This window comes from Gekko japonicus, unplaced genomic scaffold (assembly GCF_001447785.1).
Source record: "Gekko japonicus isolate JY-2015 unplaced genomic scaffold, Gekko_japonicus_V1.1 scaffold936, whole genome shotgun sequence".
Classification (NCBI taxonomy): Eukaryota; Metazoa; Chordata; class Lepidosauria; order Squamata; family Gekkonidae; genus Gekko; species Gekko japonicus.
In genome coordinates this window covers 376,074-389,148 of record NW_015173702.1, presented here as the reverse complement: position 1 = coordinate 389,148, position 13,075 = coordinate 376,074, and the positions used below count along the sequence as shown (strand labels likewise).

Sequence of the window (13,075 nt, the reverse complement as noted above, 5' to 3'; positions counted from 1 at the left end):
TGACTTGGCAACCCTAGGAAAAACTGACACAGGTCCCTGTACACAGATCTATGTACACGTGCCCTTAAAGACCGCAAGAAGACATATGGTTAAGACGCTGAACTGCAGGCTGTGGAAGGTCAGTAGTTCAGCGGTTCAAGACCCGGGTGCCGCAAGACAGGGTGAGCTCCTGTCTCTAGTTCCAGCTCCTGCCAACCTAGCAGTTCGAAAGCAAGAAATTGCAAGTAGATAAATAGGTACCACTTCCGTGGGAAGGTAACAGCGTTCCGTGCGCCTCGGTGTTTAGTCATGCCGGCCACATGACCACGGAAACGTCTTCGGACAGCGCTGGCTCTTCGGCTTTGAAACGGAGATGAGCACCGCAACCCTAGAGTCGGATTCGACTGGCTTTCGAGCAAGGGAACCTTTACCTTTTTATGGGACAAATTAGCACCTTGTGTTGTAAGAAGGTGTAAGAGACAACTCTGAGCTGCCACATTCTATACCAACAGCACTCTGGAGTTAACAATACTAAAACTTTGGCTCACATAATCTGTAAAAAAATTTACCTAGAAAGGGCTCTTGACCCTCTGATTCATCGTTTATGGCCCATAACTGGTGCCCTTTGATGATTCAGTTACTGAATCCCAGACCAAACACTGTTTGTTGTTTTATTTATATTGCATGCTTATTGTGAGCTGCTTTGGGTGCCACTTGGGAGAAAAAGCAAGATACACATATTTAAATACAGAGAAAGATTCCCCCACACACACACTTGAACTTTTCTCCCTAGCTAGACAGCAAATAAACATGATAGCAGTTGGTATTCAATTAAACATTACAATATTTGTGTTCATCACTTTGGCAGAATCATTGCATATAGTTGAGACAGCTTTGCGAGAGAGTTTGGCTAGACACATCAGAACATCCATTTGAAATACATTACTGAACCAGCTTGCAAGATTGTTTATGCCTGCTTTCTAATGGATTCCTGTTTAAAAACCTGCAGAAGAGTGACGTGAAGAGAACAGTGTACTTTACACTACAACATTACAAGTTATGGCCTGTTTTACTATAGATTCACTGTTGACTCATCCATATAATATTAATGTCAAAAGAAAACACAAACAGAGTTAACAGTTCTGTATAGCCCATATGTAAGCCTGCTTTACTTTCGGGGAAAATATTTTGACGCTAAACATAAGAAATTCTCCAAACGATTTCAAAATGACAAGGATCCTTTTGAGTTATCTTCTTCATTTGACTGGGTTTACACAGATCCTAAAATGACATCAGCTTCTGCGCTGCTCTCCTCCCTACATTAATAAATCTTCTAGCAGCAGGAAAGTAAATGGCTAAGCCTAAAACTCCACTCCCCTAAACCGGACCTGCTATTCCCCCTTGTGGTGACAGCCACAGATTACATATTCTGTGCAGTTTCTATGGCTAGATTGAGATTGGATGTTAAATGCTGTGATGCTGGTACCAGCTTGGCCCTGCGGTTTGTTTTCTGAAAAACTGTGAACTCTGAACATTCAAGTAGCACAGGGACGGACTGCCCCAGAACTCCCTAAGTGACATAATACGGTGCCTCCACAGCGTGGGGGAATCAGTATTCTAAACAGTTCCTATTCTATGACTACAAATCATCCTAATCCATGACCCATCAAAACCTAAAGACTCAGATTTCAGATAAATTCCAGCCCCCCCCCAAAAAAAGCCAAAACAAAAATAAATTGAAGTCCTTCGTGGTAGACTAGGATGTATATCAAAGATTTTTCTACCATTTTCACACTTTAAAGCGTTTTCAGACACTAAACAGAAAGATCAACTTTGCTTTCAGATAGCAAAACTTAACAGAAAATGTCCTCTTTCATGTGGAATAATTATTGAAGCAAAACACATATCCACACTTATAAATTCTGCAGAATATTCAGAGAACAAAACTACTTGTATTTGCCTATTTGAACACAGCTACATTTTAATGCTGTGCATACATAACAAGCACACTCATGTGTACACTATCAGAAAATTTTCAAATTCTAGTCATAAACTACTAAGGTTTCTAGTGAGTTTGTATACAGATGGTTAAGAACATAAAAACATAAGAGAAGCCAATGTTGGATCAGACCAACGGCCCATCCAGTCCAACACTCTTGTCACACAGTGGCCCAAAATACCAGGTGCCATCAGGAGGTCCAGCAGTGGGGCCAGGTCATTAGAAGCCCTCCCACTGTTGCCCCCCCCAAGCACCAAGAATACAGAGCGTCCCCTGCCCCAGAGTCCCTATCCATACCTTGTGGCTAATAGCTACTGATGGACCTCTGCTCCATATATTTATCTAATTCCCTCTTGAAGCCGTCCATGCTTGTAGCCACCACCACCTCCTGTGGCAGTGAATTCCATGTGCTAATCACTCTTTGGGTGAAGAGGTATTGCCTTTTATCCGTTCTAGCCCGACCGCTCAGCAATTTCATTGAGTGCCCACGAGTTCTTGTAATGTGAGAAAGAGAGAAAAATACTTCTTTCTCTGCCTGCTCTATCCCATGCATAATCTTATAAACCTTGATCGTGTCACCCCTCAGCCGTCGTTTCTCCAAGCTAAAGAGCCCCAAGCACTTTAACCTTTCTTCATAGGGAAAGTGTTCCAACCCTTTTATCATTTTAGTTGCCCTTTTCTGCCCTTTTTCCCAAAGCTATAGTATCCTTTTTAAGGTTCTAGGTTCCTCCTTTATTATTCACCGCAGAAGTATCAAGGTGTTTGTTTGGCTCTGAATCATACTGTGGTCAACGGTGGTTTCTCACAAGGGAATGAGCACTATTATCAAATTAAAAAATCAGTCTTCCCTATTCTGTAATTACTACGCACGTCATATAGATGCTGGGGAACAGCAATTGACTGTTCCACATGCAAATCTTCTAAATAACAAAAAGTATTCCTTGAATGAAATCAATGGCAAGTATATTTCTGAAGCAAGAGAAGCTCTAAGAAAGAACAAGATCTCCTCTCCCTATTGTAGTACATAGCTGTCTAAGCATTTATGCTTTGAATGAAAAGTCCTGATATGCATTTAAGATCAATGCCTGCCTGCTTTGGAGTGTCGTAGTCCTCCAAAGGTGCACTGAACAATTTCAATGCTAATCTCAGCCTATACTGGGGTGAACCTCACTGCCCAGCTATGGGGTTTGAGCTACAAGATATCATGAGGCAGGGAGGAAGCAACTTACCCTCCCTCTTCTCCTGCCTCCTTCTGGCTGAATGAGGGCCGGAAGCGGGGCGGCCGGAAGTGGGGGGCGGGGCTTCGTTATGTGCCCTGCCCCCGTACCTCACCCAGGGGAACTGCGATCCCCCGCAATCCCCCCCGAAATGACCTCTGATTTTACCATTAATACTGTCACTGTTTGCCTGAGCCTTTGTGAAGGAATGGGATGAATAATGTGCTGTAGTTACAGATAGGAGATGGTGATGGCCATTTTTGGCATGGTTTGTTTCCCCATTTTGTATACTTCAGTGTGGTCCTAGGATTGATAGAAGGAGCCTGAACGAAACTAATATCGAATGGGAGTTGAGTCACACCAGGGACGGAACGAAGGGCAGCTCCTCTGTCAATCGCACAAATACCCACCTCAAGACAGATTCAATTGATACCATTTCCCCATGGACCTTGGAGTCTCTTCCCAGATAATTTGATCCAAACTAACAACCCTCTATCACTCTCTTTACATTACTGCAGTCACACTAAACATTTCAAGAATGTTTGCTGTAACTTCTTGAGTTCCATCTGTTGTACTGCCTGTTGCATGATTACAAATATGTAGTATGAGATGAGAAATCTGTAGGGTTGCCAAATCTTTTTTACCTGGCGGTGGAGGGCTCCTGCCCGGCATCCTGAGTGTGCGTTCCCCTCAAATGGCTGTGGCCCCGCCCCCAGCGTGCCTGGCATCATGACGTCACATCCGGGTGACGTGCATGCGGGGGTGGGGTTTCCCCCGGGGCCCGATTCCGCGGGGGCGGAAATCGGGCCTCCAAAGTGGGGGGACTTGGCAACCCTAGAAATCTGCTAACCAAATGGGGTTGACATGACCACCCTGTTATGTATTGACTGTATATATAACTGCTATGTGAACCGTCCCATTAAGATACCATGTTAAGCTTCGCCTCTGGGCTAGGATCCTAATGTAACCAATAGGAGCCCTAGCCCAGAATGTGTCTGCCAATCACCGTACAAAGCGGGACCGCTTGTGATTGGGTGTATTCTCTTCAACCTCATAGGTTGGTATCTGTACAGGGGGTGTGGCTACATTAGCCGGGAATGTTTAAATACAGAGCAGCCAGTGTATGTCTTGTGTTCTGATGATGGGTTCTGGCTGGCGATCGTTGTACCGTAACTAAGCTGAAGAATAAACCGCATTCTTGCTGAAATCACTCTCCGACTCTTGTTAAGCGCACGACTTAACACACCCAGATCTCAACCCAGATCTCAACAACAGCCACCCAGATCTCCAAAACAATAAGCAATGGGCCAATTCCAGCAATTTCCTCCATATCTCAATGACCAGACAGGAAGTCATGGCAAGTACTGGGCCGTAGATGCTTACCTATTTAACTTCCAAATCTCCTCAAGGGAATGTTTTTGACGCAAGGGGAAACTCCCCTCCACAACACAGACAATGAAACTCCTTTCAGGATGATCTGTTTCCAGAAGATTCAATTTTTATTACTGTCATGATCTGGGCTGTGCCACCAGAGGCCTACTAGGCCCAAGGAGCCTGGCTAGCAGTAGGTGAGGCTGGGCCTAACAACTCCCAGAAGCCCCTGGGAGGTTTTGGAGCCAAAATGGACCAAAAGGAAAAGAGGAGGGCTTGGAATAAAAGTTCTGGAGCAGCAGGAAGAGTTGTTCTTTCTTCCAGAGGGCAGAGCCAAAAGAGAGGTTGCTGCAGGGGAAAAACCCTCATCCTGAGGGAGGGGTGAGTAGTGTAAGGCCACTTGAGATAGTGAGCTAGGGACAGTATATTTAGACGCGTAAGGACACTTTATTTCTTTTCTTTTCACCCACTTACTGTTGTTACTCTGCACCTTGTTGTTTGACCTCCTATAAAATAAACCTTTTCCTTGTTTTACTCTGCCTGTCCTCACGCCTGTTATTTGGCCTAAAGGGAGGTCTGAAGGTCTTGGGAGGGTACTCTGGGCCTTCTCAAGGGAACCTAAATCCAGAGTGGTGGCAGCGTCAGGTGACACCCCACCTGAGTCGTGACAATTACTCACGCATTCCAGTGCCAAAAGCCCTTCCACTCCTCCAGCAAAAGGGTATAAAGAATTACCCTTCAGCCTCACTCACCAGTTTGGATGGGCTTTACCTGAAATGGATCACCAAATCCAGGAATCTCAAATTCTTGAAACAGTGTTAGCTTGTCTCTCAAGATATTTTCCATCAATCCCCTCACAAGTCACTGAAATGCTATTTCTTTGAGGTAACCTAACCGGTCTGTCACAGGATATCTAGCCTAATCCTGCCTCTCTATAGAAGCTTGAGCCCTAACCACCTAGCTCTGTATCAGAGCCCAAACTGAGGAATGTTTTTCATTATTGTCCATTTTTCCACTCACTTTTCCCCTCTCTTTTTTCTCTGACAAATCCATAGCCTCCCAGTGGTTGGAAACTCTAGAGAACTGTATACACAGAAGGGAATTAGTGAAGCAGAAAGGGTGGAACTAGAAGGTGGGTCTGAACCTGATCTTACCACACCACTGAGTAAAGCTTGAAGCCTTCCACCAGCCTAAGGAAACTTCCTGCAACAGAAGTGCCTCTTACATTGGAGGCAGTCTTTAGACTTTGCTCAGTGAAGTGGTAGGATAGTAATAGGATCCACCCAAGTATTTTACAAATTATACAGCTACCATTTAAAATAAGGAAAAAGACGGAAGAGGTGAAAGACCACAGAGGCTGGAATTCACTGGTCATACATGAACGAAGAAGAATCATCAGGGGGGGAAATGCTTTGCAGAGCACTAAACTTTTAACCCCATGTCTACCAGAATAGCCCCCGGGAGGTAAAGCTTGCTGCGACCAGGGACAGATCTTTTCCAGTGGCGGTCCCCACCTGGTGGAACGAGCTCCCGGAGGAGATCAGGGCCCTGCGGGACCTTATGCAGTTCCGCAGGGCCTGCAAGATGGAGCTCTTCCGCCAGGCTTTTATATAGGGGCCGCCACTTCTACTACTACCACCACTGAAACAACAGGGTTGGGAGTGGCCCCCGGAAGAATGGCCATAAATGTGCATGGCACTGATGCCGCTGGACTGGCTTGGACCATCAACAGGACAAATTCACCTAAGGAAATTACTGCTACCATCCTCAGGGACCATCTTGTCTGCATGGAGCACTTTATCTGTTTGTGTGATCTAATGGTTTTACTGTTTTATATAATGTTATGTATGGGCTTATGCCCCTGTGTAAGCCGCCCTGAGCCCGTTCGCGGGGAGGGTGGGGTAAAAATGCAAATAAATAAATAAAATAAAATAACCCAATTTTGATTCAGGCCTTCAACTGCATTCACCTAGAAGTCAGCAAGCCATCTACTAGAAGTTCTTAAAGTACATCCTGTCTCAAGACAAGAGCTGGCCTAGCTGATCCCCTGGGTTCTTTCCAAACACATAATTCTTCCCAACTTGCCTCTCATATTTCTGACGTTTTCTTCGGTTATGAACCCAAGATAAAATAAATGCTGATATTCTTTCTGGGAGACTGGGGGTGATTTCGCACAAGGTCTGCCTCGCAGCACAGCACCGTTTGCCTCGACACAAACGTGTCAATTTCACACCCGAAGCTCCGGGGCTGCATTTGACTCGGGGCTTCGCCCGATTTCCTCCGCAGTTTCATGATCCTCAAAAACCAGGATCACGAAACTGCGGAGGAAATCGGGCGAAGCCCCGAGTCAAAATGCAGCCCCGGAGCTTCGGGTGTGAAATTGACACGTTTGTGTCGAGGCAAACGGCGCTGTGCTGCGAGGCAGCTCTCGTGAGAAATCACCCTGGCAGACGACTAGTAATAGCTTACTTATTGGCAGTGGAGGGCTGGGCAAAGCAAACAAGGAAAAGACACATGCCCAATATTGTACCCTTGGATGTCTATGGCTTTGGTAATTTCTGAAGAAGAAAACATACATAGTTTTTTCTGAAAAATTTATTTACATACGTGGTTGGAATTTTAGCTCTCCATTCGGACTTGAGGGAGGAATTCCTTGCTGTAACTTCTTGAGTTCCATCTGTTGTACTGCCTGTTGGATGATGACAAATATGTAGTATGAGATGAGAAATCTGCTAACCAAATTGTAACAGAACGATCCTTTCATACAACACAACTGGATTCTTTTTAACTCTGTTATTAAGTCAGAGTGAAAACTTGAACACAGCTTTACTGTATTATGATTATGCCTAAAGAAAATATTTGTCTATGGGACAACGAAAGTAATTCGGATTCTCAGGAAGATGAATGTAATGATTTCATGTTTTGGTGTGTGTGTTTCTTTAAATGTTTAGTGTGACTGCAATAATGTAAGGAGAGTGATATAGGGAGATAAGTGTGATGTGATTGGCTGATGACTGAGTGTGGGAGGAGAGATTTCTCTGAGGTGATTCTGTGTTCTTGAAGAGACGAGTGTGGAGAGCTTGTGTGAGAGTCTGTATGACAGAGGAAGCAGTTGGAGTAGAGTTTAGCCTGTGTGGCTATATATGAGCAAGAGAGTTCAGCCTGTGAGGCTATATATATATATATGAGAGAGAGAGAAGCCTGTCAGAGTTGAGTTTTGGTGTATGAGACACTGTGTGTGACGCCAAACTTTGTCAGTTATATTTTCTTTCTTTAAAAACAGTTCAAAAATACCCAGAAACCTATTTTGTTCTTTTGTAAATAAATCAATATTTCTTTAAACTTATCCCAGCAATCAGAACAGTCCTTCCTCAGGGCCACATAGTCCTCTGAAGCACCCAGACACTGGGTCATTCTACCATAATAGAGAGATTTGGAATTATTAATTCCTGGTGGCAGCAGAAATCTACTAAGTTCATGTACACAGAGTGTCTTTTTAAAGGAGAAACAGTCTCCCCAATAAGCAGGATGCTACAATGAACAAATCAGGTTGCTGTTCACAAACTACTGGAACAAAGCTATGCAGATGTCAGCATGTCCAATGAACAAAACAGGAATCTGGGGGTAACTCAAACATAGCATAATAGAAGGGCGGTGTTTAATCAAAAGAAATAAGGAACAAAATTAAGAACTTGATTATCTGTGAGAAAGGTGGACTATAAATGAAATAAGTAAACAAAACAGAATTTACTGAAAGAAGAACACAACTCAGTATTCTACGTTTCTTGTTCTTGTATCTATTCTATTTTTATCTCTGGGAATACCTACTTCATATTGACCAGGATGCCATGTACTTCTCTGTTGAAGGTCCAGCTGATATACTATACAAAACTGCTAAGATTGTCCCTTTCTTACAATGAAGTCAGTTTTTGAAGTTGCAGGAATCCTTGCATTCATGGTAACAGTACCTGCTGGAGTTCTTGTCTCTGAGCCTGAAGCTGGTCTTGTTGCCTCTCAAGTTCTTCCTTCTGTCTTTGAAGTTCTTTTGCTTTCTTTTGCAGTTCATCTTCTTGCTGGAAAATGTGACTTTCAAATTCCTTCAGCTCCTCTTCAGTGAAGAGCTGCTGTTGGTCAAGAGTCTTAAAAAGAAAAAAAAAGAACCAAACTCAAAGGTGGCTCTCAAAGGGAAAAAAGGAAGGAAAGTGTTTTTAATGCTTACTATTCTACCTGAAACTCAGAGTTTGGGGAGAATAGCATAAACTCTGCTACATAAATAAATAAAGGCAATTTTTTAAAAAAGGTGTTCTCACTCAGTTGCAATTCATGACTTGGATCCAATGGAGTGTATATGCAGGCGGAAGGATTTCCCACTGAGGGGGAACAACTCTCTCATCCCCTTCTTGCTGCAGGTCAAAATGCCCCTTGAAATTCCCCCCCCCCCCCCCCGATCAACATTTGGGAGGGGCATTTCAGGCTACAGGAGGAGGGGGAAGGCAAAACATTGATGCTCTGTCTGTGGGTGGTTTTTCCACCCAAGGATATACTCCACTAGATCCAAGCCTAAGTTTGTCCTTTGTTCGAAGAGATCTATGGCTGAATGTCTCCTCTGTTCAAACAGTCAGCAAAAACAGAAATACTGTCCCAACAAATGGATTATGCACACTGTCTAGGGTTGCCAAGTGTATCTTCGCCGGGAGCAGGGAGCTCCCAGCTGGCGTCTGGCGCATGCTGACACACGTCACCCAAAAGTAACGGGAGGACACCAGGTACGCTGGGAAAACCAGAGAGTTTTCCCTTATATGGCCGTGGCCCCGCCCCCGGCATGCCCGGCGTGCCCACGTCACTTCCTTGTGACGCACACGCAGGGGGTCAGAAATCGGGCCTCCAAAGTGGGGGTTTACCTGCCCCCCGTCCCCACTTGGCAGCCCTAATACTGTCCCTGGACTCTGTTCTCATTTTATTGTGATAAAACCATTAATAATAGCACACAAGGAAAGGGGAGGGAAAAAAATCAGACAGGCTACTTGGAGATTCAAACAGGCTACTTGGTGATTTTGTCAGCCTGGCAGTTGCGACATGTTCCACTTGAAAAATGTTATGATTACCTCCCAGCTGTCTGGCTCCAAAAACTCTCTTTTCTCTGTAGCTCTCAAGAATTCATCCAAAGTTACTAACCGGTCTTTATTGATGTCAACCTTTCAAAAAAGAGACAAGCAGATAAAAAACACTTTAAGGCACTATACTGCATTTATAGTCAACTGGATCTAATATACTTTCATGGGAAATGCATGAAAAAACCCAATTAAAATAAATTGCATACTGAGAAACACACACTTGCTTTGTATAACGGCAAACACTACTCTAATGCTCCATATGTTTTAGAGGAAAATGACAGCCGAACAGTAGTAATTTCCAAATCAAATTAAGTGGGGGAAATGAAGGACAAATAGCAGACAGTACAACGTTTCATTGCTTTTAAACTCTCACTATGGAACTTTCATACTATGCATGAGCCTCCTCCAGAATGGCAAAAGGACCTCTCTAACGCTTAAAACCCCTGCTTCCTTCCATCCTGTTCCCAACTTAAAATGGCTTCTGATAGCCAACAAAGGAATGCTTTATACCGCTTACATCATCTCGAAAATAAAATCACACATAGCGCCACACAGCAAATAGAAGAAGAAGAAGAAGAGAAGAGATTGGATTTATACCCCACCCTTCACTACCCAAAGGTGTCTCAGAGCAGCTTACAAACTCCTTTCCCTTCCCCTCCCCACAACAGACAACCTGTGAGGTAGGTGGGGCTGAGAGAGCTCTGACAGAAACTGCTCTTTTTCAAGAACAGCTCTTATCAGAACTATGGCTTGCCCAAGATCATCCAGCCAGGTGCAAGTGGAGGAGTGGGGAATCAAACCCGGTTCTCCCAGATTAGAGTCCGCACACTTAACCACTACACCAAATAGTCACGCCCCCTCCACATTTAGGGTGGATAATAGAGTTATTCCTCCTCCATCCTGTTGACTCAGAAAGAAAACCAAGGGGAGAAACTGGTTCTCCCAAAAATGCAAACCAGGCTCAAATCAAAGTTGAGGCTTTTGAAGAACCTGTTTTGCTACTGACTACAAATATTTTTTAAAAAATGGACCTACATAAATAAATTTGCCTAGCCAAGAGTGCTGCTTTTATACAGCAATTTTTTACTTGTGGCTTGGGGGCATTCGAAATAACGTTGCACATTTGGAAACTGGTAACAGATTAAAAGTAAAGAACTTTATTAATATATAGACCTCACCTCACTCATCACATGCTCTCTCATTCGGAGCCTTTCCTCTTCCATTTCCACCATGTCATCCTCTTCATTTTTGGGATCATAGACTTTCTCTAGCTGAAACAGAACAACACATTTTAAAGTATTTCATCAGAACAGAACACTCATACCTGGAATCAATGCTCCCTCTAAGCTGTGGTGTCTTCTGAGCAAAAATTCTACTTTGTGAGCTCCTGGCATAAAAGTTGTGAGCGAGCAGTTCGGCTACTGCATAAATTAGTTTGCTTTGGAGCTGGAGCCATCCTTCCTAAGCTAAGACAAAAATGTGAGAGCTCACGCTAACTCAGCTTAGAGGGAACATTGCCTGGAATTCTTTTGCTACATAAAAGTAATAAGTTTGGATGTAATCAGCACCAACAGCCTAGCACAACCCTGGATCAGGGTGGTGGGCAACCATCTACTGCTGAGAGATTGACGCCATCTGATACTAACATCTGTTGAATGTGCGATTTCATATATTGTGATTTTAGTTAATTTGGGTTTTACTGTATGTCAGTGTTTTAACAGATTATATATATATAGTGAGCCGCCCTGAGCCTGCCTCATCAGGGAGGTGCGGGATATATAACTTTAATAAATAAAATAAAGATTCTCATCCCATGAAATGAGGAAAAAAATCACCACTTTCTAAACAATGTCAGTATGTATTCTATATTCAGGTTTATTATTTCTTTCACCACCAATAACATACCAGATTATCTAAAGTTTATGCTTACTCCGTTAATACAACCAGTGGAATATCTAGATGCCAAAGTTGCCCGGAAATTTAGACATTAATCCTATACATGAATACCCACATAAACCCGCCTTGAATTCAAAAGGTTTCTCCTGTCGAGAAAACTAGAGATATTAGCTACACAGTGTTCGCCTAAGAAAATCAGTGATCTAAGTAGTAAGTGGTATCTGTTCTGGGAGAATATTTTATAAAATCAATTCTAAATCTATAGGTTTTTCCAAAAAGTTGTGAAAGACTGTAGTACCAAATGAATATAAGCAAGTATTTTTCTACTATTTGCAGTATGAATATCAGAAATATGGTAAATATTACACTTACATAATAATTGCCTGGGTCACACGGGCAGGAAAATGCGGGGGGGGGGGAGCGTGGCTGTTTGCCCCGGGGCAAAATAACGCGCGGTTGCGCCAGCAGATGTACCGTGGAGGTCCTGTGGTAGGGGGGAGGTGCCGAGCACACCACAATCCTGCGCCGCAGCAAAGAAGCGGCGCAGCGCGGCAAATGGGTGTGGGTTTTTTGGACACCAAAGTGTGCGCATGCCCCGTTGGGTGTTTGTGCGCATCCCATGGACAGTTGGGGAAAAAACCCTTTATACGAGGGGGCATGGGCGGGCGCCGGAACTACCACCGGAAACGCGATCAGACGCCCGCCCTTGCCCTGCGGTTACCGGAAACTAGTACCTCCGAGGTACTAGTTTTTAACCGCGCATCTTCGGCGGGAAGCCTCGGGTTCGCCACGGGAGCTCTACGCTTCCCAGATGTGGCGGTGAAATCACGCCCGGAAAATCTGCCTATCTTCCGTCCCTCTAGCGTGCCTAATGCTCCGTGTGACTGCAGCCAATATACCTTCAGCACAGAATATTATTTCATTACTTTGAGATTCTCACACAGAGAGATTTGAAAAAACAGTAGTGTTGGGGAATGGTGCCTTCAATCTACCCATAAGCGTCTGAAGAATTAGGCTCTAGTCTAGTGCTGAAATTTGATTTTCTTAGGATTTCAGGTGCCCATGCTTGGTATTGACGACAGCAAGATTGTAAGCAAACTTCCCCTCTGCCCCATAGAATGCCTCAACTTTGTAGTACTGATGCCAGGAAGCACAACTCAATGCCACTGTCATTGCAGTCATGTTGGTTAGCATCTTCGTATTGGTTAGCATCTCTGTGCTGATGAGACTTCCAACCTAGACAGAATTGCAGTAGTCATATGCACAGCAGTGCCAGGGACTTAAAGGATTTCAACAAGTCTTCATCTAAGCCCCTAGCAGAAGTAGCTGAATTACACATTTTGGCATGTTTTAATAAACAGGAATTTTGTCATAGCAGCTATGCAGAGTTTGCAGACCCATACCTTGGACCAGGGGTCATTTCCTGCGGGAGTGCACAGGAGCGGACTCTGGCAGTAAGGAGCCGGGGGGGGGGGGAAACACCCACAAGCCCCGCCCCC

At 44.2% G+C, this 13,075-nt stretch overlaps 1 protein-coding gene across 1 annotated transcript in view; it reads right to left on the bottom strand.

Moving 5' to 3' along the window:
• NUCB2 (nucleobindin 2) overlaps window positions 1–13,075 on the bottom strand; it is a 45,409-nt gene that overhangs the window by 4,422 nt on the left and 27,912 nt on the right. The window contains exons 9-12 of the mRNA XM_015423253.1: window positions 10,859–10,951; window positions 9,672–9,761; window positions 8,535–8,705; window positions 7,174–7,255 (exon numbers count right to left, since the gene is read on the bottom strand). Coding sequence (XP_015278739.1) covers window positions 7,174–7,255; window positions 8,535–8,705; window positions 9,672–9,761; window positions 10,859–10,951 — 436 coding nt within the window. The remainder of the gene's footprint in view (window positions 1–7,173; window positions 7,256–8,534; window positions 8,706–9,671; window positions 9,762–10,858; window positions 10,952–13,075) is intronic.